This window comes from Drosophila ananassae (assembly GCF_017639315.1).
Source record: "Drosophila ananassae strain 14024-0371.13 chromosome 4 unlocalized genomic scaffold, ASM1763931v2 tig00000054, whole genome shotgun sequence".
Classification (NCBI taxonomy): Eukaryota; Metazoa; Arthropoda; class Insecta; order Diptera; family Drosophilidae; genus Drosophila; species Drosophila ananassae.
This window is the reverse complement of record NW_025319037.1, coordinates 6,826,974-6,853,115: the sequence shown is the minus strand read 5'-3', so window position 1 is coordinate 6,853,115 and position 26,142 is coordinate 6,826,974. Positions and strand designations below refer to the sequence as shown.

Below are 26,142 nucleotides of genomic sequence, written 5' to 3'. Positions count from 1 at the left end.
CTACTTATATACCCATGCAATTAACTATAGGTCGACTACATCCTATAGCTACCATATAACTGATTGATCGGAAATTCCATAACTTTGGTGTTTTTTAAGTTTGAGGGTTGGGACTTTCCATGTACTTTATGTACAAAATTTCATAAGGATCGGCCGAATATATCCTATAGCTGCCATAGAACGATCGGAATTGGCATAACTTTGTTGTTTTTTAAATTAGAAAGATGGGACTGGGTACTGATACTATTTTGGACAAAATAATCAGATTTGCCGAATTTCATAAGGATCGGCCGACTATATCTTACAACTGCCATATAAGTGAACAATCGGAATTCGTATAACATTGGTATCTTTTAAGCTAGAATGATTGGACTTTCTACGGATTCCAAATTTCATAAGGATCGGCCGACTATATCCTATAGCCGCCATTGACCGATCGGAAATGGCACATCCTTAACTGCAAGGGTATATAAAATTCGGCTCCGCCCAAAGTTAGCTTTCCTTTCTTGTTTATTTATAAGTTTTTATAAATATATTCTCGATATATAGAAACAATAAAGCTAACAAGTCGCTTTAACACGGCCTTAACACCTTTAGGTTAATTTGCTTTCCACTGTGGGCTTCGGCACTATCCAAGGTTAGTTTTTCTTTCATGTTTGTGTTAACATTTAATGGCTTACGTACAGAGAGAAATGAAACAACCTAACAAACAATATCTGAACTGCTTAATAACGAAAAAACTAAACCAAAAAATTTTTATTGCCATATGAATTTACAAACATTATTAATTTTAAAAATTTAAGTTTCTTACCAAGGGTGTCCCAAAGCTTGTTTGCAAGTATATCGGCTATCTACTGCAACACACATTAAATTCTTTATAAAATTTTTGGCTGATTCACTTATTTCGTCCCAATATGGTGAATCGAATTCAAATTCCCCTGAAATAAATTATGATTAATTTTGAAATTTTCAATCATGAGAAACAATACCTTTTAAAATTTGAGCGAAAAGGTTAGCATCGTTCTCGTCATAAAATGGAGGGTAGCCACATAAAAGTATGTATGATATTACTCCAATGCTCCAAACATCAACAGCTTTTCCGTAAGGTTTCTGGGCCAATACCTCAGGTGCAACATAACCAGGAGTACCACATGCGGTCGCCATAATTCCAGAGTCCTCCATTTTGGATAAGCCAAAATCGCTTATCATTATTTTGCTATCATCGTCGGGACTATAGTAAAGTAAATTTTCCGGCTGTAAGTTATATAAAATGTTATTTTACGGCGGAACATGTGACAATTTCAAGGGGAGTAACAGGACATATTACGAGCGCCCTCGACCTTGGAATGTGTAAAAATAAAGAAAAATCAAAAATCAAACGGCGGAGCCGAAGTTTATATACCCTTTCAGTTAAGCAGCAGCTTATATTATTATTATTTATATCGGATCATCGTATATAGTTGTCCGATCCTTATGAGATTTTCGACATCATAAAAATTTTCTAATAAAAATGTTCGAAAATGCCCCAAGCATCTTTAAAAATAGAAAGGTTGTGCCATTTTCGATCGTTCAGTTATATGGCAGGTATGTAAGTATAAAATTCGGCAGATCGGACTGTCCAAAATGGAATCCGTGGAAAGTCCTAAAATTCCTCAAAAACAACAAAGTTAAGCCGATTCCGATCGTTCAGTTATATGAGAGCTATAGGATATAGTCGGCCAATCGGATTACTTTGCCCAAAATGGAATCGGAATCAAGTCTTATCTTTCTAACTTAAAAACACTAAAAAATTAAAAAAAATTTCTTGTTCGGCACGTGCAAGAAAACAAAAAAAAAAAAATCAGGCACGTTAAAAAAGAACACAATATATAGAATAAACACCAAAACTCTCTTTTTTTTACTCCATCGATTTTGACATTAAAGAAAATGGAATAATTAAAAACCTTTCCAAAAGATGTAAAGAATGTTTCGATAGCTTCAGTGGGTTTAGAATGTGGTTAGTTTTAAAATGTTGATTAAAAATTTGCCCAAAATATTTTTTAAAATAAAATTGTTTCGTAGCTGTGGGAAACTACTACCAAATTGTTTAAACAAATAAACAAATGAGAGGTCGATCCTTATGAGAGTTTCAAATTATCAAAAAAAAACAAGGAAGGAAGTTGATATTCCCTTGCAGTTAAGCTATTATTATTAATATATATATATATATATATATATATATATCTTGGAGCAGGATATAAATATATATAAATTATTTAGTTGCTTGTGCCGGCTGGCTGTGCCTCCGTGGCAGGGGTAGAGCCGGCTGGTTGAATATCCGTGCCAGGGGTCGGCGGTAGGTTGCTGCCGATGGTGGCCCTCGTCGCTATAGCTCCCAAGGCTCCCAAGGTTTGAGTGGTTGGCAGCCACTGGAGAATTGAGTGGTCGCTTCGACTTCCTTCCTTCTTCCGAAGATTACGGTGGGAGATACTTTTCTCCGTTATTACGGCCCTTAAGGCACGATTATCAAATTCAATAAATGTGACGGCTAAAGCCGGAGTTTCATAATCAAGCTAGTGCTCTTTATTTCAAATCCAATTTAAAACTAAACTTAAGAATTGACAAAAGCTAAAGCCTGGCCTGATGCCCGTGGCAGACCGCTGACCTTGCACATTTTGCAGAAGTCATTCGACCGCTGTCCACCAATCAGACAAAGCCGCAAATTGCACATAACGGTCCAACTTGCTGGCTAAGCTTTCGGGCTCGTTAGGCTGGAAACAACTTAAGGTGGACCACACAAGAGTGTGTTAATAATAGTAATGAAAATGATTAATAAGAATGGATAAATATTGGATAAGAATTGGCCTGCTCAGCCTACTCTGGGAGTTGGTTGTTAACTTATATATATATATATAATACACATAATGGAAACCGCATCAAGCATCTTTAAAAATCACAAAATTTTTTGTCCGATCTGAATCTGAATGAATAATATACCAATCAAGAGTTATGTTTTAATTAGATAATTTTTGTCCAAACATTTTCCAAAAGTAATTTGGTTTAGAAGAAGTTAGGATGAAAGTAAAAAAATTGGGAATCACTAAAGTGTGGCTAATGGACACAATTTAGTCCCCAGATAGAATCTGGGGTCTTTCTTTTTTATATAGAAGTATTCTACTCCTAAATACGCCTCGATTGGTACCTCAACCGACCCGAACCGACATTTCTTTCAGAAGTTTTTCATAAAAATTTTTACAGCTTTTTCAAATTGAAGCCAATGTGTCTGTTTGTCTGGTTGTCTGTTTGCACTTGGCAATCCTGAAAAAAATTTGAGATGTTTGTTACTATCATATGAGCAACTATTGTTCTACAACTTTTTGAAATACCTTAAGCTTACGTTAAAAAATTAAAAAAAACGTTTTTAATTAAAAAATGTTAAGCTTTATAATCAAGAAAGATATTAAAACTTTTACACCGTTGAAAAGGTTTTTTAAATATCTATTTCAGTTTCTTTAAAATCAAACGTCTTAATAATACACAAAAAAAAAAATTTCACAGGTGAATATATAACCTTTAGGCTCCCCTGAACCAAAGTCTCTAAAACCACTGAAGCTATCGAAACTAATTGTTATATTAAAAAAAAAACATTCTTTACATCTTTGGAAAAGTTTTTAATTATTCCACTTTCTTTAATGTCAAAATCCATGGAGTAAAAAAAGACCGGTGACGAACCTGTATGCTAAACCCTTGCACATGCTGAACAAGAATATTTTTTATATGCAATTTTGTACACCTATATAGCATATTTTCGTCACTAAAATTGAAAACAGTTACGTAGCTATTTATACTATTATATATATATATATGTCGGTGTCACCACCCTGGTGGTGTTCCATGTCATGTTCTGACTGATGCAGCGAGTCCTCGTTGCCTTTGTGGCTCATCTTTTGTCAAATAATGTTAGCAGTAAAGTCCTCACGTAAGAAAGAAGGACCAGATCTAGCAACACAACGAAGCCACACACGGCCTTAGTTCGCAAACTAAGTCCTCATCATACCAGGACTGATATATTCCTACTCGACCAATGGTCACACCTTAGTCTAATGTCTAACGAGAGACTGAATTACCTCCTCTCCGACATATATATCGGATCGTTATAAATAACCGATCCTTATCAGAAATTCACCACCAAATCAATTTTCGAATAAAAATGTATAAAACAGAGCATCGTTAAAAATAGCAAGGTTGCGCCATTTCCGATCGTTCAGTTATATGGAAGCTATAAAATATAATCGGCCAATCCTTATGAAATTTGGCAAATCAGATAATTTTTTCCAAAATGGAATCTGTACCAAGTCCCATTTCTAACTTCTAACTTAAACAAGAAAGGAAAGCTTACTTTGGGCGGAGCCGAAGTTTATATACCCTTGCAGTTCAGTCGCAGTCCGGTAGGTGGCGCCACGCATCTTATATTATTAGAGATATAGTGGATCGTATGTAGTCAGCCAATCCTTATGAAATTTGGCATATCGAATTATTTTGCCCAAAGAGGAATACACTGCAACTCCCATTCTTCTAATTTGAAAAACAGCCAAGTTATGGCATTTCCGATCAATCAGTTATATGGCAGCTATAGGATATAGTTGACCGATCCCGTTCCGACTTATATACTGCCTGCAAAGGAAAGAAGGGTGTGTGCAAAGTTTCAACTCGATAGCTTTAAAACTGAGAGACTAGGTCAGGTTAGGTTAGGGCGGTGATGCTAGGGGGACATAGGCCTAGATTTCCTGTGGCGGCCCGTGGTCCCAACCTGCTTTTTTTATGAAGGCAACCGGGTTCTGCGGACCCGAAGTGTTTGAATCTGCTGCGACCGAGTGCCGGGCAGTGGCATAGGTGGTGCGTGACCGATTCCACCTCCTCTTCATCCCTGCAGCTCATGCAATAATCATTGTGGGCGATTGCAAGCCTGGCCGCGTGTTCGCCTATCAGCCAGTGCCCAGTAATTGCCCTAATCGCTAGGCTGCAGTCTGGTCTGGTGAGAGCAATAAGTCTCGCCGATCTTTTCTGAGAGAGTGTCTGCCAGATCAGACGTGAAGTTCTACAGGTCTGGAGGTTACTCCATTTCCTATTGGCTGCCAGGTCAAAAAACTCCCTGCACTTTAGCCTCCAAGTAGCCAAGGGAATGCCTACAAGTTCTTTCTCCGGTTGGAGAGGGTTGGTTATACCTGCCCTAGCTAGTTCATCTGCAGCGCAGTTTCCCTCGTGATCCCTGTGACCGGGAACCCAAATGAGGTAGATGTCATGCTGTTCAGCCATCTCGTTGAGAGATCTGCGACAATCATTGACTGTCCTGGAGTTGGACGAGAATCCGTCAAGTGCCTTAAGCGCTGCCTGACTATCTGAGAAGATGCCCCTTATTCCAGTGCTTTCCAGTGCTTCCCTAATGGCTACTACTTCAGCTTGGTAAACACTGCAGTGGTCAGGGAGTCTGAAGGACTCTTTAGGCTCAAATGCTCACAAAAGTAACCGCCTTCCACCTGGCCGTTAAGTTTTGATCCATCTGAGTAGATATGAATGGAGCCCTCCGGTCCCGGTGTCCGGGCATCCCAATCCTCCCTCGAGGGGATGATGATTTTGTAATTAGTGGTGGGTTGGTCGACGGGCACGCAGTAGTCCGTACACCCCTCAGGCATGAAGTGATGCAGGTCCAGTCTGGTGTGACCAAAACTATTCTTACTTCATAGATTCGCCTCTCGCAGTCTTATCGCCGCCAGAGTGGCTATCTTTACCCCCATTAGTTCCACCGGTAGTAGGTCAAGGATGATATCTAGGGCGTCGCTAGGCGTAGTGCGTAGACTGCCTGTTATACAGACTTCCGCCATGCGCTGCGTCTTCCTGAACCTTTCCCTGCATAAGGAGTTGTCCAGAGCAGGTCACCAGACCACAACTCCATAGAATAAGATTGGTCTGATGATCGCTGTATATAACCATCTGACTACCTTGGGGGACATTCCCCATTTCAGGCCTACCGCCTTGCGGCAGGTATAGAGTGCTATTGCCGCTTTCTTAGTCCTATCTGCGGTGTTCAGCTTCAAGTTTCTCCAGTCTAGTTCCAGTTTCCTGTCTAGTGTGATGCCTAGGTACTTCGCACTATCACTAAGAACTATTGTTTCCCCTAGAAGCTCGGAAGCCTTAGATTTGGTATTTTGTACTTCCTGGTAAACAGCACGAGCTCTGTCTTGGACGGATTGACTCCCAGCCCGTTCCTTTGCGCCCAGGCCAACAGAACTTCGAGCTTCCCTGTCATTAGGTCGCATAGCGTCTGTGGGAATTTCCAATAGCAACATCGTCCGCGTACGCAATAATCTTACATCCGCCACCCTCTAAGGATCGCAGTAGGCTGTTAACCGCCACGTTCCAGAGTAGTGGTGAGAGTACCCCTCCTTGCGGGGTGCCCTTCTTGACGTATCTTCGAATAGTCGAATCTCCAAGAGTAGCCTCGACACTCCTGTTGACCAGGACCTGCTGTATTAGGTGAATTGATCGGTCGTCTACTCCAAGTCCCGTCAGTGCGTCGATTATTGAGCACGGCAAGATGTTGTTGAAGGGCCCTTCTATGTCTAGAAAAGCAACAAGTGCGTATTCCTTGAAGTTAATCGCTCGTTCGGCGATCATAGTGATATCGTGCAGGGCTGTTTCTGTTGATCGGCCCCTTTTGTAAGCATGCTGAGAGCATGCGATGTCACTTGGGTTAATGGTTAGTTGGAGATGGAGTCTTAAGAGTCTTTCCATAGTCTTAAGGAGGAAGGAAGACAGACTTATAGGTCTAAAGTCCTTGGGGGTGCAGTGGGATGGTTTCCCCGCCTTGGGTATGAATACAACCTTCGTGCACAGCCACGCCTTTGGTATCATACCAGTAGTGAAGACTGTGCGAAGATTTTCTTAATCCATTTCCTTAGGTTAATACCGGCTCTGGATAACTGAGCCGGTATAATACCGTCTGGGCCCGGAGATTTGAAGGGTTTAAAACTTATTATTGCCCATTCTATTGCCCATTTAAGATTTCTGTCACTAAGTAGGTAGTTGAGCGAGCCCTGGTGACCCTGGCTACGCATCACCTGGGTTGTTCCTTCCGATGAGCAACCCGGGAAGTGTGCGTTGATAAGGGTCTCCAGGGTTTCCAGGCTTGAGGTTGTCCAGCACCCCTCCGTGTTCTTAATGTAACCTGCGATGGGGGCTGTAGTAGAGAGAATCTTTCTTAGGCGGGCGGCCTCGGATGTCTCCTGGATATTGCTGCAGAAATTGGCCCAGGCAACCCTCTTTGAGAACTAAGAACTAAGATAAGATAAAGGATATAGTCGGGAGATCCTTAAGAAATTTTTTAGTTAAGATAAATCAATTGCCTGTATCTGTTTTCCCCTCTTAAGAGAACATTTCGATATTGTTCAATCCAATGTCACAACTTTTTTAACATCTTCGTTATGAATGACGTACAATATGTTGGGCTTAGAAGCTGACTATTGCATTTGCAAATCCGAACTAGATAGTAAAACTGCGCAGTATTTGTTCTGTCCTGTGGATTGATATTCTTCTAAATCTTTGATGTTGGTTTTTGTGATCTTTTCTGTAGTGAAGTTTTTGCAATATATTATATGTATGTATATACAAAAATTAACTGCGATACTATCGTCTTTTTTAAATGTTTGTGAGGCGTATACTACCGGGAGTTTTATCCCATCATAGATTGGGTTAGGACTGCACCCCCTGGTTTTTTACTAGCATCTGTTATAGTTAATTCTTTATTACTAGCATCAGTTATAGTTAATTCTTTATTAAATTATTTGAATGATGTAGGTTGGACTAATGCTTCTTGACATTTTGTAGCACAATTAAATTGTATATTTATTTTGCACAAATGAGTTAGATGCTTTGAATAAAGAGAGCAATTAAATATGAAACGTCTCTAGTTATAGTAGAAGGCTACGAATCTATTTGATTCATCTGCATCGGGCGGAACAAGGTAGTTAGTATTTACATTAAATTTTTTTATCATCGGGTAAAATTTCTTTGTTTGTGCATTTTTTTCCGGGAAATTTGATTTTGTGCATAAAGAATAATCATTTTTCTGGGTGTAACTTGATATTGTGTTTTTTGCATAAGATAAATACGTTATTTCGACTTTTCATCATTTATTTTTATTCAGAACAACATACTACTTCTAAGTCGTCAATGTATCCTATGGTTCCAATACCGAAAATGCTAATGTTATGCTAAATTAAAGCTATCGAGTGAAACTTTGCACACACCCTTCTTTCCTTTGCAGGCAGTATATAAGTCGGAACGGCCGGGATCGGTCGACTGAGAGTCAGACGCACAAGCGACTTTACTGTCAACTTTAAATTCGTACAAGAAAGGAAAGCTAACTTCGGGCGGAGCCGAAGTTGATATACCCTTGCAGTTGAGTCGCAGTCCGCTAGGTGGCGCCACGCATCCTATATTATTAGATATATAGCGGATCGTATATAGTCGGCCGATCCTTATGAAATTTGGCATATCGAATTATTTTGCCAAAAGAGGAATCCATTGAAACTCCCATGCTTCTAACTTGAAAAACAACGAAGTTATAGCATTTCCGATCAATCAGTTATATGACAGCTATAGGATATAGTTGGCCGATCCCTATGAAATTCGACAAATCAGATTTTTTTTCCCAAAATTGAATCTGTACCAAATCCCATCTTTCTAACTTAAAAAAAAACAAAGTTATGCCAATTTCGATCGTTCTATGACAGCTATAGGATATAGTCGGCCGATCCTTATGAAATTTTGTACACAAGATATTTTGGTCAAATATAACATGTGTGCAAATATAACATGTGTGGTCTCAACCCTCCAACTTAAAAAACACCAAAGTTATGGCATTTCCGATCAATCAGTTATATGGCAGCTATAGGATATAGTCGACCGATCCCGGCCGTTCCGACTTATATACTGCCTGCAAAGGAAAGAAGGGTGTGTGCAAAGTTTCAACTCGATAGCTTTAAAACTGAGAGACTAGTTTGCGTAGAAACAGACAGACGGACAGACGGACCGACGGACAGACGGACATGCTCATATCGACTCAGGAGGTGATCCTGATCAAGAATATATTTACTTTATAGGGTCGGAGATGTCTCCTTCACTGCGTTGCACACTTTTGACCAAAATTATAATACCCTCTGCAAGGGTATAAATATGCCATACTTCCATATACATATGTCACAATATGCGCTTCATCATATTCACTTCATCATATACCTTAACACCAACAAAGGATCCTAAGGCCGACTTTTTACATCTTATCTTCATTTTTGGATCTTCAGCCGCAAGTTACCGTTCTTCACTCGTGCTCTCTTGTCGTATGAAGTGGATGTTTATTTACTCCCAAGACTTGAGAGTAAAGCATTGCTGCGCGTGAATGTTCTTGACTTTAAGTTTCCCGGGATTCACCCTTCTAATGCAACAGCCTTGGAACTTACACATTTTGATTACATTTTGGACTATATTTTATAGACGCGATATATCTGAACGATCGGAAATGGCTAGCTTTCCTTTCTTGTTAATTTACAAAGGTTTGGAATTTGGAACGATACTTTAAAAACTTTAATTAAAAATAATCCCAAAATTCAATTAAGACATAATATTGTTTCGTAGTTGTGGGAAACCAAATTTTTCAAACAAATAAACATATTTGAAGCCAATCCTTATGAGAGTTTCACTAAATAATAATTTAAAAAAAACAAGAAAGGAAAGCTAACTTCGGGCGGTTAGTTGGCCGATCCTTATGAAATGTGACATATTGAATTATTTTGCACAAAGAGTAATCTGTACCAAGTCCCATCTTTATAATTTAAAAAACACCAAAGTTATGCCAATTCCGATCGTTCTATGACAGCTATAGGATATAGTCGGCCGATCCCGGCCGATCCCGGCCGTTCCGACTTATGTACTGCCTGCAACAGAAAGAAGGGTGTGTGCAAAGTTTCAACTCGATAGCTTCAAAACTGAGAGACTAGTTTGCGTAGAAACAGACAGACAGACAGACAGACGGACAGACGGACAGACATACATGCTTATATCGACTCAGGAGGTGATCCTGATCAAGAATATATATACTTTATAGGGTCGGAGATGTCTCCTTCACTGCGTTGCACACTTTTGACCAAAATTATAATACCCTCTGCAAGGGTATAAAAATTTGGTAGTAAAATAAACTTATATTTTCAAAAATACCAAAGATGTGGAATTTTGGATCGTTCACATATATAGCTGGTATAGATTATAATCAACCAATCTTGGCTCAGTTGACTTATACTGCGAATATACTGCGCGCAAAATAATGAAGGATGTGTGCAAAGTTTTAGTTCGATAGCTTTAAAACTGAGAGACTAGTTCGGGCAGAATCAAATAGGCAGACAGACTGATAGACGGACGTGTTGTTTTATTAGTGTTGACCAGAATGTCTGATCGGGATAGTTCAGTCACCAATCGATTCGTATTCAAGAGCATTAGGATAACTCCAATGTTCCCAATATTGGCTCCAATTTAATGAAAATTTTAAATTTCTTTTTATTTCCCGCAAATTTCTCCAAAACTTAATAACTTTCTAAAACTTCTTGGTACGATTGAATATAACCTTATTTATTTAAAAACTAATATTAAACAATTTGTCTGAATTTTGTTTTGTAGTTATAAATTAGGCATTGGTAAGATTTTATTTTTGGGGGTGAAAGGGGGCGTGGTAAAATTTTTAAACAAATTGGGGTATCATGGGAGTGTAAATCGGATAGCTCTGTCTCAAAAAAAAAATGCGATCGTTCATAAATACTGGAAGTCAATATGGGAATCAGAATACCACCAAACTTTCCATTTTATTTATTCAAATAAAGTAAAAGTTGAAAGAAATTACTCCATTTTCTCAAGTTTATTACACACATACATGCACAAGCTCAAAAAATCAAATATAACATATCCAATGGATATTATCCATGTATTTGCATATATATGTGTACATAACACCAATCTTCACAAGTGGCTGCAAAAAATTGGTAAATTGGTATTGGACTATATATTGAGTTATTTTTCCAGATATAAGCGATATATAAGGTTGTCAAATATCTCCTTTCCGCCTTTTTGTCTTTTGAATTTCGCGGCTATGTACAAAGCGCTACAGAGCTTGTATCTGGCAATACTATACATAATTTGAAAGGTCTTGGCATAACCTACAAAACGACGCTATGATTAGTTTGGATATTGCGTTCAACAGTTATAGACGTGTAAACATGAAGTTCACTAACGCCGAAATTCTCGCTATTTTAAAGTTTTCCTTCGTTAAAGGCAAATCCGCTAAAGAAACGTTCCGTGAGATTAATGGTGTTTTGGGGGATGGTACTCTATCACTTCGAACCGCGGAGGAATGGTTTCGACGATTCAGAGCCGGTGAAAACGACACCATGGATAAGCCAGCCGGCGGAAGACCTGTGACGACAAATACCGATCAAATCATGGAATACATCGAGTTAGACCGGCATTTGGCATCTCGTGACATCGCCCAAAAGATGGGAGTTAGTCACCAAACCATTTTAAACCATCTGCAGAAGGCTGGATACAAAAAAAAGCTTGATGTTTGGGTTCGGCATGATTTGACGCAAAAAAACCTTCGATATATGCGATATGCTGCTGAAACGGAACGAACTCGACCCATTCTTGAACCGGATGGTGACTGGCGACGAAAAATGGATCACATACGACAATATCAAGCGAAAACGGTCGTGGTCGAAGGCCGGTGAATCGTCCCAAACAGTGGCCAAGCCGGGATTGACGGCCAGGAAGGTTTTGCTGTGTGTTTGGTGGGATTGGAAGGGAATCATCCACTATGAGCTGCTCCCATATGGCCAGACGCTTAATTCTACCATCTACTGCGAACAACTGGACCGCTTGAAGCAGGCGATCGACCAGAAGCGTCCAGAATTGGCCAACAGGAAGGGTGTAGTGTTCCACCAGGACAACACCAGACCACACACTTCGTTGATGACTCGTCAGAAGCTACGGGAGCTCGGATGGGAGGTTTTATCGCATCCACCATATAGCCCGGACATAGCGCCAAGTGATTACCACCTGTTCCTGTCCATGGCGAACGCCCTTGGTGGTGTAAAGTTGAACTCAAAAGAGGCTTTTGAAAAGTGGCTGTCCGAGTTCTTCGCAAATAAGGAGGGGGGCTTCTACGAGGGAGGTATTATGAAGTTGCCGTCTTGATGGAAACAGATTATCGAACAAAACGGCGCATATTTAAACTAAATCCGATCACTGTAACACTTTTTATAAAGCATTGAATAAAGAGCAAAAAAGCGGAAGGGAGATATTTGACAACCTTATATAAAAAGTTGCGTCATCTTAAGTGCTCAATAAGTTATATTGAGTGTTGGCACCTAGTGCCAAGACCTACTACCCTATATGCACACTTAGTAATTTGATCCAATCAATATGCATCAGCATGTCGCAATATACAAACCCACTAACCAATTTTCTCACCTATAAATAATTAGTAATAAGCATAAAACTATATCCAACCTACTACCTCGGCACTAGTCGATGGCTCCGGAAGCAGAATCAGCGTGATCAGCGGGAAGAATGACCGACTGACCGAGGCAAACCGAAAGCAGCCAGCGAAGCCGAAATGCGTGTATGAAGCAGTACGTGAACAAACAATCTGAGTCAGCAGACTCAGAGGTGGGTGACCTTGGCATTAACCTTAGTTTAGCACGTCCAGAACTTTGACCTTTCTTAAATGTAATGATGTATAATTTAGCATCTTATATACGAGTTATTCTTCTGAAATAAAGACAGTTCCGAAATCAGAGTCAATCGTCTCTTTACTCAGTGTCTGAACCACGGCACTTAAAATCAACCTACTTCGAGTGATCCTGTGTAAAACGGTTCACAAGTAGGACTCTCTGAAAGTTATCTACTTCGCGTGGCTCCAGTGTAAACGGACCACCAGTAGAACCTTCACCATCGAATCTATTTCGCGTGGCTCCAGTGTAAACGGACCACCAGTAGAACTTTCATCATCGAATCTACTTCGAGTGGCTCCTGTGTAAAAGGACCACAAGTAGAATCCGCGGCATACCAGTCTACTTCAAGTGTTGCTCCCGTGAAACGGACCACAAGTAGACCCCGCATTACCTAATCACTTCGAGTGTTGCTCCCGTGAAACGGACCACGAAGAGATCTCGCGGCAGACCAGTCTATTTTGAGTGTTGCTTCCGTGAAACGGACCACCAGTAGACCCCGCGTTACCTAACCTACTTCGAGTGTTGCTCCCGTGAAACGGACCGCCAGTAGGACCGGCCGATAAGGAATCAGCCGAACCACCATACCACCGGTACTTGAGGAAAACCACCCCAGGACTTCAAGCACATCAACTCATGCCTGATCACAGCAAGCGTCTGGCCAACCCGAGCAGTCCCTTGCAGAATCCAATTAAATTTAGTCAGGACTATTTATGGTTTTGACTACGACTCCGGGACCTACCGTTACTCCCGTGAGTTCAAGTTTGACATCTTAAGGGCTCAATAAACTCAATAACTCAAATGACTCTGACTCATCAAATGAGTCAATTTTAAAAAATAATTTTTTTTTTCTTAAGAAAAAAATTTACTTTCAGTTTATTTTTATACCCTTGCAGTGAAGGAGACATCTCCGACTATACTATAAAGTTTATGTATATATTTCTGATCAGGATCACCTCCTGATCAAAATAATCTGATTTACCAAATTTCGATTTGGCGATTCCCTGATTTAGGGATCGGCCAATTATATCCAATAGCCGCCATATAACTGAACGATCGGAAATGGCACAACTGCAAGGGTATATCAACTTCGGCTCCGCCCGAAGTTAGCTTTCCTTTCTTGTTTTAGCTTAAAAACAAAAAATTTATGCCAATTTCGATCGTTCAGTTATATGACAGCTATAGAATATAGTGCGCCGATCCTTATAAAATTTGGCAAATCGGATTACTTTGCCCAAAATGGTATCTGTGCCAAGTCTCACCTTTTTAACTTAACTTAACTTTGGCCAAATTTAACATGTGTGAAAAGTCCCAACCCTCAAACTTAAGGGGGCAGGATGGTTTCAGAGGCTGAAAAATAGCAGTTTTTTGCGATTTTTTTTTGTTATGTCTGAGTAAATATATCAATTCAATTTTTTTACACGATTAATGGCTATATTTGGAGAGTATCTAGGAATTTTTATTTTTAAGAAATAATTATAATTTATCCCGTGACGGGCAGTCGGCCGGAGTCGCTTCCAAAAATTAGTCTCTTGGGGTGCGTAAAGTCTGGCCTTACAGTGTTATCGGAAATACAAAAATTGAATTGATTTACTTAAAATATTAGTTTCTTGTGCGGATGAACGAAACCATTTTGAAAAATATGCGATTTTGAATTTTTGGCGCGGTTGTAAAGTCGGAGGTACCATTTTTACATAAAAATCCGCCCATTATTGCCCGTAAAAATGGTGAAAAAAAATTAAAAAAAAAAAAAAAGCATTCGTTCATCCGCAAGTATTTATTGTATTAAAGATGTGTGCAAAATTTTATTTAGATCCGAGCATTACTTTTTAAGTTACGTTACGCACCGACTTGAAAAAGTTGTTTTGAGAAAAACGCGTCTAAAGGTTTAAAAGCAATGGAAAGTATATGGAGAGAAAGAAGCTAGAAAATCGGTATCTCAGCAAGTTTTAGTCCGATCGACATGAACAGGATACTCCTAAGATAATGTTCGATTATATAAAAAATTTCTGAAAAAAAAATTTTTTTGAAGTCTCAAACCATCCTGCCCCCTTAAAAAACATTAAAGTTATGGCATTTCCCATCAATCAGTTATATGGCAGCTAAAGGATAGATCGACCGATCCCGGCCGTTCCAACTTATGTACTGCCTGCAAACAAAAGTAGGATGTGTGCAAACAAAACTGAGAGGCTAGCTTGCATAGAAACTGACAGTCATACAGACAGACGGACATGCTTATATCGACTCAGGAGATGATTCGATCAAGAAAATATATACTTTATAGGGTCGGGAATGTCTCCTTTACTGCGTTGCACACTTTTGACCAAAATATAATACCCTCTGCATGGGTATAAAAAACTTCTTACAAAAACGGCTTTGAAATAAGTATGTTAAAAATAAATTCAGATCAATATGATGAAAAAGATGCAACATAAACCAAACCAATGTCTGGGATAGGAGAAGGTACTCTTGAATCTCGAGGTCTAGCTTTCCTAGAAATACAAACTGGAAAATTTATAATTCCATTTCATTTCCTTCCAGTAAGCAATGACCGCCCAATACCATGTGATACCATATTGGGAATGGATTTCATAAAAAAGTTTTATTGCCAACTCGACTTCCAAATAGATTAGGATTGGTTAATGCTAGGATTGGTAATAACCACCAGATTACACATTCAATTAATAATAATTTAATTATTCTCGAACGATCCGAAGTTGTGAGACAATTTTACATAACAAGCTCTTACAAAGAAGTCCTAACTAAAAGTCTGTGTATAGATGAAGGTATCATTTCAGCCAACACTATAACTGATTCAAGCAACACATTTGTCTGAATATTAAATACAACCGACGCAAAAAAAAAAATTTTAACATTTCCAAATTCAAGTGCGAAGCAACTTGAAAACTATCAAATAGTCAAAAACAAAGAAACTTAAACCACAAAAGAAGAAGTCCTATCAAAACGAACTGTCGGGTCAAGCAGTCACCGGAAAAATTGGCCGGAAATAATTTATCAAATTTGTTTATCTTTTCGTTACCTTTGTCTCTATTTGCGTCGCCCGCTCTCGTGCATTCGATCGGACACCTGCCTCGCGGTATCTCTCGGTCGCTCTGCAGCATCAAGCGTTGAGCCGCGCTTCTGCGTCTCTTACTTAAAAATTCGGCCTTCAACCCTACGCAGATCACATATGTCATTTACATCTATCTATTAACATCTATTGACATACATACGAACGCATATCCGCTGTTTGCAGAGTGCTACAATCGCTCATGCATACCCTGTTATATAGCAGTTGCACAGTGGGTCGTGAGCTGACAATGAATAAACGAATTAAAATAAATTTTTTGTTGCGAAAATGAATCCGTGTTCGGAGTGTGCCTCTGCCGGAAGGAAAGTATTTTTAAGTCAAAGTGCAGTTGTCCTTTTTGAGGATCTTCAAGGATTGCTGTCCTCCTTAAAAGCAGTGGAGACATTTCCGGAGGCTATGATAAATGTGCAGCTTAGCGAATTGGAAGGCATCGTCGCGGATTTCAAGAGCACACAAAAGGAGCTGTCCGAGCCGGATGTTGCAGAACTCAGGAGCGATCTGCGCGTCAACTTTAACGAGGGAGGCACGATTCATTCTGGACCAGGAGATTATGCGGCGCTCCAGTTTGTTGCCACCAATTTCCGCCACTGCCACTTCCCACCTTTGGTGGAGGTTATGCGGAGTGACTTGAATTCCGGTCACTGTTTTCGACCATGGTGGACTCAAACTCAAGATTCAGCGGTTGCAGTCTGCCTTCGTGAGTTTGCCTTAGAGACTGTTCGATCCTTATAGCTCACTGGCAAAAATTATGACGTCGCATTGGAACTGCGAAAACAAAAGGTTCAGTAATTTGCGCGGTTCCCACTGCATACGTACAGCCCACCTCCCGTCCAACCGACCGAGGGACGCTGCCGCGTAACGTACGGCTCGAATCGCGGGAATAGATCCGAGATAGATAAGCGAGGATTAGGAGAAAGATATTACGAGGAAGAGTGTTGCATAGATAAGGCGGTTAATATAAGCGATTTAAGATTGTTAGTAGAGCAAAGTGATAAGATGTGGTAGAGACCATTGTAGTCCGAACATAATACCCTGAACGGATCGTGTTGGGCATATGTCGAACTACAATGGCTGAGGAGTAGAGGACGAAAGTTTCTGGTCCTTCTACTAGGAATGTTAAAGTTTAAACGTGTGAGTAAATGCTGGCTGTCTATATTTCCATAAATAAGATTATATAGAAACATGACACCCAGCATCGTTCTACGATTTGTTAATGTTGGTAAGTTGATTAGTAAAAGTCTACTATGATAAGAGGGGAGGTAAAGATTTGCATCCCAATTAAGTCCCCTAAGAGCAAAAGAAAGGAAGTTTTTTTGTACAGATTCAATGTGATCTTGGTGTACTCCATATTGAGGACTCCAGACACACGATCCATACTCAAGAATCGGACGGACCAGTGATGTATATAACGTTTTAGTTATGTACGGGTCATTAAATTCTTTTGACCATCTTTTAATAAAACCAAGCACACCCATAGCTTTATTAACCATGGTAGATACATGGTCGGTAAATTTAAGTTTCAAATCTAATAGGACACCTAGATCTTTAACCTGAGTTAATCGTTCTAAGGCGTTCCCATAGAGAAAGTACATAGCCTGGTGGGGACTAGATCGGTAAAAAGACATAAGTTTACATTTCGATCCATTAAGCATTAGGTTATTTGCTAAACACCAATTTTGAAGTTTATCCAAATCGGATTGAAGTCTAGACTGGGCGCTAGTGAATTTATACTGAAGGCATAGCTTAACGTCATCAGCGTACATAAGTACAAGTGAATTAGTTAAGGCAAGGGGCAAGTCGTTAATAAACAGAGTAAAAAGTAGGGGTCCAAGATGGCTTCCTTGGGGCACCCCCGATGTGGCGCGGACTACACGCGAGGTAACATCTTTAAAGAAAACACGTTGGGTTCTCCCTGATAAGTAGCTCAGTAATGGAAGGCGTTTTTTCAAGCTCATGTTAATGAGATAATGCATCTGAGGGCCGTAGAATCCGCATTGGCGACGAGGCTTCGCGAGCTTTCGGACAAATTTAATTCGCATATGCGAGCCTTGGCCAGCATGGGCACGACGAAGCAGATTGCCAGCTGCATCATAATCCAAGTGCTGTTGCAGAAGGTTGGTGATGCCACACAGTCAAAGTGGAAGGAATTGCAAGCTGACCCGGATTCCATTCCAACGTGGGAGTCCATCAGCAGTTTTCTTGAGCAGAGATGCCGGACTTTGGAGAGCATGGATTTGCCGACGACATCACATGCACCAAACTTAGCGGTAGGACGACGTAGACCCTTTCATCCAGGTAACTCTGCATTTGTGATCACAAACTCTTCCGCATGCATGATTTGCGATGGCCTTTCTCACATAATAAACTCCTGTCCAAGGTTTTAAGCGTGTCGCCTGAGCATCGCTTGGGCGAAGTTAGGCGACTGGATTTATGCCGTAAGTGCCGTGGATTTGGTCACCTATCTCGGCATTGCAATGCTTCAAGCTGCCGTACATGTGGACGCAGGCATCATAGGCTGCTGCATTTTGATGGCAACTCGCCAGCTGATATTCAAGGCCAACACCCTCTTCGAAAGTTTCCGCATCTAGCGACGCTGTTTCTCGTTCAGCGTCCGCTGCCCTCCATTCTTTCGTCGCTAAGGATCGTTTTGGTGCTGTGGGGCTGCTAGCCACTGCCAATATTCTAGTCAGGAACCGCTCTGGAGTTGTACTGCCCTGCCGAGCGCTGCTCGATTCTGGCGCGCAGGTACACCTTGTCACTTTAAGGCTGGCGAACCAGCTGCAGCTGCGGAAGATAAAGTCTCCGGTGACTGTATCCGGTATAGGTGACGCAGGGTTCTCTACGGATGGGTTTTCTATACAAGTCAGCTTGCAATCCCAATGCTCTGATTACTCGGCGCAGTTAAATGCGATCGTAGCCTGCAACATCACTGACCTTCAGCCCCATTTGGCATTGGGCGTCAGCTCTTGCAAAAATCCTGCCAATGTAAAGCTAGCGGATCCTAATTGTTACCAGTTACAGCCAGTTGATTTGCTGGATTTGGAGCTGGATTACTTTACAAGCTGCTTTGTGTGGGGCAAATTCATCTGTCTCCTGATTTGCCCTGAATCCAAAAAACTTGGCGCAGTTGGATTGTTTGTGAAGACGGAGTCCCTGAAAATGGTAAGATACTCATGGCAGCTGAGCAGTAAGATTTGCTCGTCCAGTCTCAGACAGAGCCGGAGTATGTCGGGTCAAGCAGCCGCCGGAATTGTTTTTATTTAAGCTTAGATTTGAAACATTAATTAAAGCTCCCGAAAACGATCGGTAATTGAACATTAACAACATCTTTGGCAACTATACTGTAACGCTAACAGCTTTTTGATAGCGGTCGAATTAAACAATTTTAAATTCCGGTTTTAATATTTATTAAGGGTTCATTCCGCACAATATAACAAAGTAGCTGCCCGCCAATATCAACTCCAAAATCTAGGAAACTAGGAGGAGGAATCTATGAAACTTCTTCCAAGCTTTGAGCATGCATTACTTTTCCCAATAGACCAATGTGGGAATCGAGTTCTCGTAACGAGTGCAGGAGGTCCGGAACGTTCATTCTTCCAGCTTCCCCGCTTACATACGAATTAGGCGATTCATTGGCATCAGTTGAGGTGATCTGTCTGCTCGAGTCAACTGACAAAATGTTTAAGAATAAGTTGGCTCCAATTTGCAGGTCCCCACGCTGCGATCTGTAGAAGTTGGGGTCAGCCAGAGCTAAGTTGTGAGGAATCTTCCATTTCGAATTATCGATTTTAGGGTTGGGCTGGCAGTCCGCAATGTGAGAAACTGTAATAGCTTCTAGGTTCGTAGAATATGTGGTGGAATATATATGGCAATACTTCATACACACATTAACGGAGGCTCCATCCGTAGCAAACTCAGTGGCGCCGGTGACCGCTACACAGCAATTGGAGCGACGAAGCTGAAGTTGACTTGCCAGCCGCGATAAGATAAGGTGAACTTGTGAACCGGTATCCAATAACACTCTGCAAGGCAGGAAGGCACCTGATCGACTGCGGATGAGGATATTAGCGGTTGGCAGAAGCACTTCAGTATGTCGATCCTGAGTCAAGACGGTGTTGATAGGATGATGGGGTAACGGCAACATCATCGGTGGAAACCAAGCCTCGTACTGATGGGGAATTGTTAAGGCTGAACAGCTGCCCGCAGGTGCAACAAGGAATGATGTCGGTGATTGCACATTGGTCAATGGGAAGTGACATCCGCGTGCCAAATGGCCATCCTCCAAACATACAAAAGTCGTATCCTTTGAATTTGACGTATCCTTTGACTAATTGGCAAGGCAATGAACCTTGGACAAGACATTGGCAAGGCATTGAACCTTGGAAGCGAGTGCGCCAAAAAACCACACAGGGCACATACAGCTGGACGGGTGTTAATAACCATGCACGAAGATCGGTTATTCGAATGTCGTAGAAGAAATCCGGCCACTCGGCATAGCCGTTAAATGTTGGCATCGGCAACGGTGGCAAGGAGGCGGCTGGCTTGTATGAGATATTGGCACCGTCGTGAAGTATGGAGTGAGCAGCGATACTAATTTAGCGTTTGGCATTTCCACCTGAATGTCCAAATGCACATCAATCGCCAGCTGAGAGAATCGCCAATACAGTTCACTCCCGATCTCGCTCCTCCAACTCGGGCTCCTCGGGGTAACCAAAGTGTAACGCTAAAAGCTTTTTGATAGCGGTTTAATTTTTATTTTTAATTATTGCGGGTGAATTCCGCGTAATATAACAAAGTAGCGGTCCGTCAATATCAACTCCAAAATATGAAAGTAAGAACTAAGAGCTTGGACGCAGAAGCTTTTCCAAAGCGCCCAAATGCGCATGCGCTACAAATAACAACAAAGTGCATGCGAAACTGGGTGACAGACAGACAAGAATAAATGCCGCTACAGCTAAACAAATTATCAATATTCTAATCGGTTTTGCTGGTGGCTTCTTAGCCCAACAGGTACTTTTTATTACGTGCAGATGGGGACTGTTGACGTGCAGATGTCTCTTAATTCAAAGAGGAACTCTTATAATATTCTTACAGTAACAGTCGAGCTACGAGAAGTTGGGTCGGGTAAAATGATATTTTTTGGAAAAAAAAGGTTCAATCCATCAATATTTTGAAATGACCACCTCCCGTTTGGAAAATTTTATAATTTGCCTTTTTGCATTTTTTTTCAATATCGAAATAAGCGCAATTGACCACAAATGGCCATATTTTAGAATCAAAAAAAAAACTATTCGTTTTTAAAATTTTAGATGTGGTCATTTTTTAGTGAGGTAAAGAAAAATTGCCGTATCCCGACGTGTTTTTGCGATTGCTCTCATCTGCTTTCATCTGATTACCTGATATCTTTGATAGGTAAAGACAGGTAAAGAAAAATTTCAAAATAAAAACTACTGAATTCGTTTTCCATTAGTGTGATAAACAATGACCATCTTTTAAAATTCTAAAATAATATTTCCTTTTCGAGATACTGATTCTCCAAGTCTTAAAAATAAATAAATTAAAAAACCAAAATATGACCATCATGGTCCATAGCCTAAAACATATAAATTAAAAAAAAACAAGAAAGGAAAGCTAACTTCGGGCGGAGCCGAAGTTTATACACCCTTTCAGTTGAGTCGCAGTCCGCTAGGTGGCGCCACGCATCTTATATTATTAGATATATAGCGGATCGTATATAGTTGGCCGATCCTTATGAAACTTGGCAAATCGAATTATTTTGCCAAAAGAGAACTCCCATCCTTCTAACGTGAAAAACAACGAAGTTATAGCATTTCCGATCAATCAGTTATATGGCAGCTATAGGATATAGTAGGCAGTAGGCAGCTATAGGATCTATATAGTAGGATATAGATTGTTTTTCCCAAAATAGAATCTGTACTAAATCCCATCTTTCTAACTTAAAAAAAAACAAAGTTATGCCAATTTCGATAGTTCTATGACAGCTATAGGATATAGTCGACCGATCCAGGCCGTTCCGACTTATATACTGCCTGCAAAGGAAAGAAGGGTGTGTGCAAAGTTTCAACTCGATAGCTCCAAAACTGAGAGACTAGTTTGCGTAGAAACAGACAGACGGACAGACGGACCGTATCATATATATATATGATACATATATATGATATTGTATATATATATATGATATATATGATATATGACGACCCAATATATATACTTTATAGGGTCGGAGATTGCACACTTTTGACCAAAATTATAATACCCTCTGCAAGGGTATAAAAACAAGAAAGGAAAGCTAAATTCGGGCGGAGCCGAAGTTTATATACCCTTGCAGTTGAGTCGCAGTCCGCTAGGTGGCGCCACGCATCTTATATTATTAGATATATAGTGGAGCGTATATAGTCGGCCGATCCTTATGAAATTTGGCATATTGAATTATTTTATTATTACCAAAGAGTAATATGTTTCAAGTCCCATCTTTCTAACTTAAAAAACACCAAAGTTATGCCAATTCCAATCGTTCTATGACAGCTATAGGATATATTCGGCCGATCCTTTTTCCTTTTTTCCGATCCTTTTGAAATTTTGTACATAAGATATTTTGGTCAAATATAACATGTGTGGAAAGTCCAAACCCTCTAACTTAAAAAACACCAAAGTTATGGCTTTTCCGATCAATCAGTTATATGGCAGCTATAGGATATAGTTGGCCGATCCTTATGCAATTCGACAAATTAGATTGTTTTTCCCAAAATATCTGTACTAAATCCCATCTTTCTAACTTAAAAAACAACAAAGTTATGCCAATTTCGATCGTTCTATGACAGCTATAGGATATAGTCGGCCGATCCTTACGAAATTTTGTACATACGATATTTTGGCCAATTATAACATGTGTGGAAAGTCCCAACCCCCCAACTTAAAAAACGCCAAAGTTATGGCATTTCCGATCAATCAGTTATATGGCAGCTATAGGATATAGTCGACCGATCCTGGCCGTTCCGACTTATATACTACCTGCAAGGAAAAAAAGGATGTGTGCAAAGTTTCAACTCGATAGCTCCAAAACTAAGAGACTAGTTTGCGTAGAAACCGACAGACAGACAGACGGACAGACGGACAGTCGGACATGCTCATATCGACTCAGGAGGTGATCCTGATCAAGAATATATATACTTTATAGGGTCGGAGATAACTCCTTCACTGCGTTGCACACTTTTGACCAAAATCATAATACACTCTGCAAGGGTATAAAAATCTATTCTCATCATGGCCCACATTTTAAAACTGAAAAATTTTACAAAACAAGAAAGGAAAGCTAACTTCGCGCGAAGCTGAAGTTAATATACCCTTGCTGTTAAGGTTGTGCCATTTCCAGAACAAATAAGATTGCCCAAAATAGAATCCGTTAATTTATGCCAATTCCCATCGTTCAGTTATATGGCAGCTATAGAATATAGTCGGTCGATCCTTATGAAATTCGGCAAATCAGACTATTTTGTCCAAAATAGAATCTGTACCAATACCAACCAATCTTTTATGCCAATTCCGAATGTTCTATGACAGCTATAGGATATAGTCGGCCGATCAGTCTTTAGTCTGACTTTGCCGTATCCCGACGTGTTTTTGCGATTGCTCTCATCTGCTTTCATCTGATTACCTGATATCTTTGATACGAGTTTCCCCTTTTCGCGTATCATCGTCGAAGCATATTTGACTTACATAGTTCATTAAACCAAACACTTTTTAAAAACAATATTATTATAACTATTATTAAAATATTATTATATAATTATAAATATTATATAAACAATATAATATTAATCCCAACTATGTCGATTCAGCTCGAAAAAACTGAGTAATAACGTATTTTCTTACTGCTACCAAAACGTTCGAAGTATTCTGGGTAAATTGAGCCAATTTTTTACTAAGAGTGCTTCTTTTGATTTTGATGCTATTGCACTTACTGAAACCTGGCTTAATTCCTCTGTCTCTGATTATGAAATTTTTGTTCCAAAGTACACTGTGTTTCATTGCTGTTAATAATAAATTCTTATAATAGCTGAACTAATCTCTTTCCCGAATCAGTTTGGAATCGAGTTTAACGCTTTAAAAATAGCTGTTGGACCGACTCATATTTTCATGACCAGTTCCTATATACCTCCATCGGTTGAGGATACTGTATATTTTCACCACCTCGAGGCTCTTAAGTTCGTTCTATCATTAGTCAGTGACTCTGATTTGGTCCTAATTATGATAAATAATGTGATTTCAACCTTCCCAAAATCTCATGGATCCCGTGTGAAGATGACAATTCCTTGCATGCCAGTTGTCAAAACGACTTTATTGATGCATTAATTGAAATTGCTCTTTTCCAAATTAACCCCATCCTTAACACACTAAGCAGATCTCTAGACCTTATTTTCTGTAATAGTATATCCTCTGGGACTGTAAATCGGTCTTTACCACTATCGCTTCCTGAGTATTAATTGATGTCCCTAATATACATGCTAACTATAAGACTCAGTATCGTACTAAATGTTTCCGAAAAACGGATTATAATGCTCTTCGAAATCATTTAGCTGGATTTGACTGGGAATATCTTTCATCTTTTAACTCTATTGATGCTGCTTCTGATTATTTTTATGATGTAATCCACGATGCCTTGGACAAATTTGTTCCTGTAGTTTCATCGACTTCATCAACTAAACCGCCATGGTTTAATAAACACCTATCTCGTCTTAAGAACAGGAAATCTAGAGCTTACAAAATGTTTCTTAAGTCTGGATCTTTGATTCATCAGACAAACTTTCTTTACATTCGCAACCAGTTTATTATTCTTAATAATCAACTTTATAAGCGTTACATCGTGAACTGTAAGGCAAACTTATATGAAACGTAAATCCAGTCTTTTTTCTCCTTCCCTAACTTATAAAAATATTTCTGATTCTTCAGAACAAGGTATTGCTAATCTCTTTGCTTCATTTTTTCAATCAACTTATTCGTCCAATTCTTATAATTTAAATTCTACATACCTTTCATGGCTTCCTAAGAGATGGAATGAATCTTTTATTATTCCATTTCATAAGAAAGGTTCTAATATATTTATAGATAACTACCGCGGTAGTCTGAAGGACTCCTTTAGGCTCAGATGCTCGCAGAAGTAACCGCCTCCCACCTGGCCGTTAAGTTTTGATCCATCTGTATAGATATGAATGGAGCCCTCCGGTCCCGGTATCCGGGCATCCCATTCCTCCCTCGAGGGGATTAAGACTTTGTAGTTAGGGGTGGGTTGGTCGACGGGCACACAGTAATCCGCACCCCCCTCAGGCATGAAATGGTGTAGGTCCAGTCTGGTATGACCGAAACTATTTTTGCTCCATAGATTTGCCTCCCGCAGTCTTATTGCGGCCAGAGTGGCTGTCTTTACCCCCATCAGTTCCACTGGTAGTAGGTCAAATATAGTGTCTAGGGCATCACTAGGCGTAGTGCGTAGACTGCCTGTTATACAGACTTCCGCCATACGCTGCGTCTTCCTGAACTTTTCCCTGCATGTGGAGTTGTCCAGGGCAACACCACAACACCATAGAATAGAATTGGTCTGATGATTGCTGTATATAACTATCTGACCATCTTCGGGGACATTCCCCATTTCAGGCCTACCGCCTTGCGGCAGGTATAGAGTGCTATTGCCGCTTTCTTAGTCCTATCAGCGGTGTTCAGCTTCCAGTCCAGAACTAGTGTTTCTCCTAGGAGCTTCGGAAGTCTTAGGTTAGGTATCTTGTACTTCCTGGTGAACAGCACGAGCTCTGTCTTGGACGGATTGACTCCCAGCCCGTTCTTTTGCGCCCAGGCCGACAGAACTTCGAGCTTCCCTGTCATTAGGTCGCATAGCGTCTGTGGGAATTTCCCCACGAAGGCAATAGCAACATCGTCCGCGTATGCAATGATCTTACATCCGCCACCCTCTAAGGATCGCAGTAGGCTGTTAACCGCCACGTTCCAGAGTAGTGGTGAGAGTACACCTCCTTGTGGGGTGCCCCTCTTGACGTATCTTCGAATAGTCGAACCTCCAAGAGTAGCCTCGACACTCCTGTTAACCAGGATCTGCCGTATTAGGTGAGTTGATCGATTGTCTATTCCAAGTCCTGTCAGTGCGTCGATTATTGAGCACGGTAAGATGTTGTTGAATGCCCCTTCTATGTCTAGAAAAGCCACAAGTGCGTA

At 40.3% G+C, this 26,142-nt stretch overlaps 1 protein-coding gene across 7 annotated transcripts in view; it reads right to left on the bottom strand.

Moving 5' to 3' along the window:
- Positions 1 to 26,142, bottom strand: part of LOC6505454 (calcium/calmodulin-dependent protein kinase type 1) — a 74,405-nt gene that overhangs the window by 28,827 nt on the left and 19,436 nt on the right. For all 7 annotated transcript variants that reach the window (XM_044717675.1, XM_044717674.1, XM_044717676.1 and 4 more), the window contains 2 exons: positions 990 to 1,254; positions 812 to 938 (listed from right to left, as the gene is read on the bottom strand). In XM_044717675.1, the coding sequence (XP_044573610.1) occupies positions 812 to 938; positions 990 to 1,254 (392 nt within the window). The remainder of the gene's footprint in view (positions 1 to 811; positions 939 to 989; positions 1,255 to 26,142) is intronic.